Raw genomic sequence first — 7408 nt, forward strand, 5'->3', positions numbered from 1 at the left:
TCGTTACAGTATAATGTACTGTTGTGTACTGTTGAGGTGGAACCATTGGTGCAATGACACTATGTAGGTCAATGTTGATTAATGACATCATGATAATACTTTTTCTTTTAACTGACTAAACAGATGTGTTATCACATATAGGCTGCAGGCTGTTGCTATTTATAGAAACTGTGTAACACTGTCCATCTCCCCCACTCTGTGAACCTCCCCAACCCTTCTCCACCACCCACCCATGAACCCTTTACCTACTGCTTGCCTTTTTGTTGTATTGACCAGTATAAGAGAGAGAGGGAGGAAAAAAAAGAGAGACAGAGAAATGGAGAGATATACGGAGCAAAAGACTTAAGAGACAAAAGAGAAGAGGGATTAGGCTTTGTGTGTGTGTGTGTGTGTGTGTGTGTGTGTGTGTGTGTGTGTGTGTGTGTGTGTGTGTGTGTGTGTGTGTGTGTGTGTGTGTGTGTGTGTGTGTGTGTGTGTGTGTGTGTGTGTGTGTGTGCGTGCGTGTGAAAAATGTTGTAGCGCATAATGGAGGGAAGGTTTGTTTTGTTCTACATAGATTCTCAGGAAAAGGGAAGGCGTGTCCACAGCTCTGGTGGAAAACCCCTCTCACCTAAGCCCTCCCCCCTGCCGCTCCACCTTTGCCTATAAGACATCCAGGTAGGTAAAAGTAGCAACAGGTGCATCTCTGCCTCTGACAGACAGATAAAAGGGAGAGAGGACTGAAGGATTTACTCAGAAGAAACGGTGGAATCACAGAATAGCGGAATCACACATTGGATTATCTTGGACCTCTATTCTTTGCCACAGCCTGCTGCTCATTGACTCATCAGGTACTGTATATCCATGAAATTGCATGAAGTGACACTGACACTGAGATATTATGGGAAAATAACAAACTTGTTAGTAATTTACTTCACTTAAAATGAATTATTACCTATTCTTATTTGCCTGCATGCTTATACTTTTACTTATTCTTATTCTTGTACTGACCAATTACTCTTCTCTCTTCTTTTGACCAGTGAATCCATGTCATCTTTGAGCCTGAGCAGCATCCTGACCCACGCCAACCTGACCATGTACCAGAATGGCAGCCTGGATTCCTCCCAGCAGCATCTCGCTGCCTCCACCTTGCTGCCCAGCATTGACACACTGCACATGCCCAGCCTGAGCTACAGCGGCAACATGATGGGTAAGAACGAAATACTGCGTCTAACAGCACTGCATTGTATGTTCACTGTTGCATTTGCATGCTGCTGGTAATTTTTTTATAAAGCCTCTACCGTAAGTAAAAAAAAGTGACATATTTTAGAATGCAATATACAGTCAGTATTGTTTCTACAGGGCTTAATCTGTTCGATAAGTGAAAATAAATAGATAAAATAAATTAATTAATAAATACAATTGGTTACTTAATTAATAATAATAATAGTAAAGAATAAGTGTAACCTAAGAATCATGTCATGTCTGGGCCATGTTTCTGCTTTTTGAATTATGATGGTTTATTCGAGTGTCTCTAGTCTATCAAGCATGTGATAACAATGTGCAACTGTGATAGCAGTTTCGGTGCCGTCACTGCAGAAAGTTGGCTTGCTAATCTAACAGTAAACATGGCGTTTTATTTCTAAACCTCAGACAGAAAGGCCATTAGCTGTGCTGAACCTTGCTATGACCTCATTCAGACACTGTTGGCTCAATCATTCACCACAGGGCCAATGTTTAACTCGACATACCCGCCCGCCAAATAGCCAGCCTCCTCATTGTTGAAATAGCCCCGGCTTTGTTTGCCTGGTTTTAGTGACAAGTACCCGAAATGAGTGACAAGCCAGTCCACTTCTCAAGTGGTTTAACAGGTAGAGATCTAGTAAGATATACTTCAAAGACAAGCATTTTGACCCAGACAAAACACAAACATTGCCTAAAGTGATAACATTTACTACCAGTGATTTTTTTTTGCTAAAATAGAAGATGAGTCATCATAACTTATACTTCAATTCACTTTGCCAGGCATGGCTTGAAAAGGTGGTTTGCTTCTTGGTAACCAGAAAAGACAAACAGTCCACTTTCACTCACACACTAATTCTTTTCCAACAGGCCAGTGGTACAAGCAGATCAACCCCCAGTGCTGGTCCGAGAGGAATGTTCTGGACTGGATCAGTGACCACATTGAAAGCACTGAGTTTGATGCAACCACCCTGAGCCTGGCCTACTGTGCCATGGACGGACCCACTCTCTGCCAAATGAGCCATGACCAGATGCTCACCAGCTTTGGACTGCAGCTCGGCGCACACCTTCACCAGAGTCTCCAGGAACTCAAGATAAAACATGGTACATAAAATATGCTAATCGAGCACTTCTGGTTTTGCATTGCATTGATATTATTGACTGAAGCACCTTGATATAGGCCTACTGTAGACATTTTATGCAAATGCAGGTCTGTTTTAAAAAAAAGGCTTGGTATAACATTTCTTGTTCTTGTTTATACAACTTAACTCTAAACAGGAGATGGTGATGAACTAAACCTCATGTCTTTCCCCTTTTTGTTTCTTCTACAGAGCTTCAGAGTCTATCAGGGGCAGATTTAAATGATGAGGCATGCCAACTCCTGGACCACTTCTTGGAAAATCTGGACTTTCCTCTCAGTTCCCTCAGTGTGAACTTCCCTCGTCTCAGCACCGTTAAAGTTCATGAAGGTAGGTACCCATATATACCAGCAGCAGCATCATTATTTCACTGAGCCCATGGCGCTACACAGTTAACATTGCAACATAAATAGTTAACGTTGATACTTTACCTGTCAACAGTAGACAACATCAAGAAGGAGTTTGAATACGAGCCAGAACTATCACAGCTGGCCACTACACTGGATATGGACTATCCCTCTGACAGTGAATACAGCTCGTCCTCCACTGGTGAGTGTTGCTTGATTTATTTTGTGTGCCACAATCTATCTACTGTCCCTCTCTATTGTCTTGTCTACTTTAAACAAACTAATGCGTTTTGAAACATGTATCCCTGTCTAGGTGGTGTATTTAGCTTCCACAACCCAAGTTCTCCAGAGTCCAGGAGCAGCAGCGACTCAGACCCTGAGTTCTCCTACCCTCAGATTGCAAGTGAGTATACATACAATCACCAAAACAACATGAAAAGAAGTTGAATGTTTGTAGTTTCTGTGTATGTTGTGTTTCTAAACTAGAAATGTTATTTTAACATTTGAATGGCAGGTGAATTAGATTTATAAGTTTGCTGAGAGCTTTTGTCTATAGGCATCTATTGACTCATTCCTTAGCTGACACTTGGTCAAACTCATTCACGTCGTCAAAGACTTGTTTGGCTTGTTATGTCTCCAATTTTATATAACGTAAACTGCTCTGTTGACAGAAGAGCACATCAAGACGGAGAAAGGAGACCTGAGAACAAAGAGACCAAGGGGACGACCTCCTAAACTCGAGAGACACCATGGCATCAACTACTTCAGACAACCAAAGAAAAGCAAACATGGTACGCCCACAGTTTAGACTTCAAGTAGAGTTTTGGGATATACTAACTAGGCCATAGCCACAGGCCATAGTCCTTTTTTACACTCGTAACAATGGATCTAAATATTTGGGGTCCATTTGGGTCCATTTTTACACTCATTTACTTACTTACTTTACACTCACAGGTACATTTATACTGAAGATCTAACTGTGCATGTGCTGTTTTAGTGGTTGTACACTTTGCATCCATTTTGCATGTTTTTCTTTTTTATCAAAGTCACACATCACTCACATGCCACATGCAGACTGTCTCTCTTTCTCTCTCACACACACACACACACACGCACACACACACACACACTTATTTGCAAAAAATAAAAAATAGAAAACTACATTTAGCTAATGCTGTCACTGTGCTCTCTGCAGTACCCCGTGGAACCCACCTGTGGGAGTTCATCAGGGACATCCTGATGAACCCAGAGAAGAACCAGGGGCTCATGAAGTGGGAGGACAAGCGTGAGGGGGTCTTCAAGTTCCTCAAGTCCGAGGCCGTGGCTCAGATGTGGGGCCAAAAAAAGAAAAACAGCAGCATGACATATGAGAAACTCAGCCGTGCCATGAGGTGAGTACACATGTAATGCTAGCTAACAGCTGCTTTAGCCTACAGTATATGTAAAAAGGATATGAAACAAGGTAGCCAAGAGTCTTCTTTTTTAATTGACACCAGTTAATTCATTAATTCTTTCATGAAATTGACCAAAAAGCAACAACAATGTATTTCAATACATTTTAGTCATTATCATATTATCCATCAACCAGTCATATGCGTATGTTATACATTGAAACTCTGAGTAACCCAGACTACCTTTCTCCAAAGGTACTACTACAAGAGAGAGATTCTGGAGAGGGTGGATGGCAGGCGACTGGTCTACAAGTTTGGGAAGAACTCCAGTGGTTGGAAGACAGAAGAGATTGGCATGGCCATGTGAGCTGTCAAGCACGGAACAGGGGTGACAAACCTGTCAGTAGGACGACAGCATGCACTGTACCTACCCCTCATGTTAAAGACACTTACTTCTCACTTAAAGGGGAGGTGTTGCAGAAAATGTAAGCCAGAGTTATTGGCTCCAGTAGGTTTTATGAACCAATATTAATATTGTCCAGTGTTTTATTTTTGTATTTTTGTATTTTAACATTGATTCTCAGTACAAACTTCTCAGTATGAACCACAGTGTGCGTGGTAACTGGGTCAATGGGATATTGCTTCAGACAGGTGTTATCACAGCCAACTAGCCGACTAACAAAGTAAAAAGTTGTATCAATTATTAGATTATTGTGATACAACAATCTCGGGAGATGATACCAATAAAAGGACATTATAGATTTTGACGAATTCCTGTCCATCTTTCACTTTGGCAGACACTTTGGTATGTGGGGCATTAATGATTGTATTACAGCACTGCATACATTTTATGTTGTTATTGACGAATGTATTATTTTATTGTCATATTATATTTTTTTTGCTATTTATAGACAGGTGAAACTGTCCACAAGGCCCCCAAAAGTAACACTTAATTATTGTTGTTTTAATGTGATTGTGAAGGATGTTTGTTCTACACGTCATCTGGGATTGAGGGATTGTTATCTTTGTAGCAGCAGAAGGGAAAGAAAGATTGAAGGGATGAAGGCAATGTACAGTATATGTGAAGAGTTTTATAACATTGTATTAAAGTACACTACATTATTTTATAGTATTTTTTCAAATATGGAATGTATTTACACAAGGTTTCATTTAAATTCAGAAGGGCTTATGTCACAGATCTTACATAATACTGTATCTCTTTTTATGTTTATGAATCAGTAAGAAATCATGTGCACCTGTTCTGTATGATTGTTCACTTGCTATCAAGTGGGTCTCCCATCATCCATGGATCACCTAATATCATGTCTGAGAAGTAAATCTCACAATGTATCTTTTGGGATAGCCTATCCCTATTTATGTATGACATATTGTTGTAAAGTCTTTTTTTAAATAAATACATTTTGACAGAGACTGAGCCACCCGTAAATAATTGTATGTACTGTATGTGCGACCATTCAAAATCCTAGTCACATTCTCGGCTTATAGGATACCGTTTTTCACATTATGTTCCACAGACTAATCCATCATTGTCAAAACGTGGTAACATCAAAACAAAACAATCCTTTGTAATGGCTAAAAGGACACATATTGTGCTGCATTAAAGTAGACTAGTATCACTTCACATTGTGTTTGAGACAGACATCTCAATTATTAATGTCATTGTATTACACCTGTGGGAGATGTGTGTGTGTGTCTGATCTGACAAATAAATGAAGACCAATTTGAGATGCAGACTAGAAATGTTTGTTGGTGCAGTATAACAGCAATTTCTAGCTTTGTTAAACTCTTTCTTCAATAACAGTTCCCTTAAAAGTCTTTTTTTAATTATTATTTTATTTAGTAAAAGACAATTCTAATCTTCCAATCAAAATGTACAGGAATTTACATTCTTTGTTGTTCTGACCCTAAATCTAACAACCAAGAATTACAGAAACCAAATTCACCATTTAAGGCAAAATATTGTGATGTCACATAGTAACTGCAAGGGAAGTCTGGATGTAAATTCCATCATGAGATGTTCAGCAATGATGGTGTTGTGACACGTTGCTCCACAAAAACGATGTATTTTACACAGAAAAATGTTGACGCAATTTGCGTGTATCTTAGACTTCTCAAAAGCGTGTTTGCTGTGGCAATAATTCTCCAGTTATTCCGTGAATTCATGAATTAATCTATACTCACAAAGTTACATTCCAGACAGACAACAAAAGATAGGCTGGCAATATTAAATGTGACATCTTACAGAGGGTCGTAGTTTTGGACCACTGTTCATCTTCATCAGCACTTCCTATACTTGCTAATGATAGTTAACTTTAGCCTAGAAGAGCATGAAATGAATTTGTAGCTTGTTATCAGTTTGCCATAGCTGTTCCCACCATCACTTTGCTGATACCACAGCAAGACAACATTGAGGTATGCATATGAATGCAAAATGACTAAATAAAGTCCACACACTAGCGTAACAGGCTCCCAGTCAAAGCTTTATGTATATTACGTGATTGTATACTGTATGATTACTTGTAAAAAAAAAAATCATAATTGAATTTAGAAAGGACCCTAGTTTAGCTAGTCTGCTGAATGTCCATGACTTGTAAGACCATGGAATTATACTCATAATGGCTAAGAAACAGAAGTCTACTTTTGTATCAGTCAATGTGTGGCTGAAAAGAGATATGAATGCCAGTTTGATGACCTTGGCTGGTGTGTGTGTGTGTGTGTGTGTGTGTGTGTGTGTGTGTGTGTGTGTGTGTGTGTGTGTGTGTGTGTGTGTGTGTGTGTGTGTGTGTGTGTGTGTGTGTGTGTGTGTGTGTGTGTGTGTGTGTGTGTGTGTGTGTGTGTGTGTGTGAGAGAGACAGCTGAAGTTCAAAGAACTGTTCCCAACCAATAGAGCGTATTGGCTTTTAAACACATAGAAAGATAGAATGTACACATAGGCATGGTGTCCACACAAAGGAAATTGACTGTCAGGGTTTACTGCTTGCTTGCTATTTGACAATGAATGGAGCAGCTTTGCAAAATGTGTTGCAAAATGCCAGTGAACCCTTTACATGAACATCACTTATGTGTAGGTGTTAAAAACCAGATGATTGTTAGAGATGAATTGGTGTGTTCATGACTCTGTGTGTGCTTGTGTGTACATGTAAAAAAAAAAAAAAAATAACCCAGAGATTCTTAGAATAGGCCTTGATAAACACCCTTTTTCATAAACATGGCCAAAATACTTCTGCTTTGTCTTAGTAGTGTATAGATCTTTAATTACCATTGCCAGCAATGTTAAGAGGCCAACATT

General features: G+C 39.5%; 1 protein-coding gene across 3 annotated transcripts; it reads left to right on the top strand.

The window, feature by feature from the left end:
* The first annotated feature begins 667 nt into the window (after nt 1-667).
* On the top strand, nt 668-5529 carry elf3 (E74-like factor 3 (ets domain transcription factor, epithelial-specific)). 3 transcript variants are annotated; one of them, XM_080424075.1, is made up of 9 exons: nt 668-830; nt 1020-1189; nt 2092-2325; nt 2553-2690; nt 2802-2909; nt 3021-3110; nt 3379-3498; nt 3903-4098; nt 4354-5529. In XM_080424075.1, the coding sequence occupies exons 2-9, from the start codon at nt 1027-1029 to the stop codon at nt 4463-4465; spliced, it is 1161 nt and encodes a 386-aa protein (XP_080280201.1). In that variant the 5' UTR covers nt 668-830; nt 1020-1026; the 3' UTR covers nt 4466-5529. The 3 variants fall into 3 exon arrangements, with proteins under 3 accessions (XP_080280201.1, XP_080280203.1, XP_080280202.1); XM_080424077.1 differs by having other exon boundaries at nt 3382-3498; XM_080424076.1 differs by having other exon boundaries at nt 2805-2909.
* The last annotated feature ends 1879 nt before the right edge of the window (nt 5530-7408 follow it).

Source organism: Gymnoscopelus braueri (genome assembly GCF_963280865.1).
Source record: "Gymnoscopelus braueri genome assembly, chromosome: 3".
NCBI lineage: Eukaryota > Metazoa > Chordata > Actinopteri > Myctophiformes > Myctophidae > Gymnoscopelus > Gymnoscopelus braueri.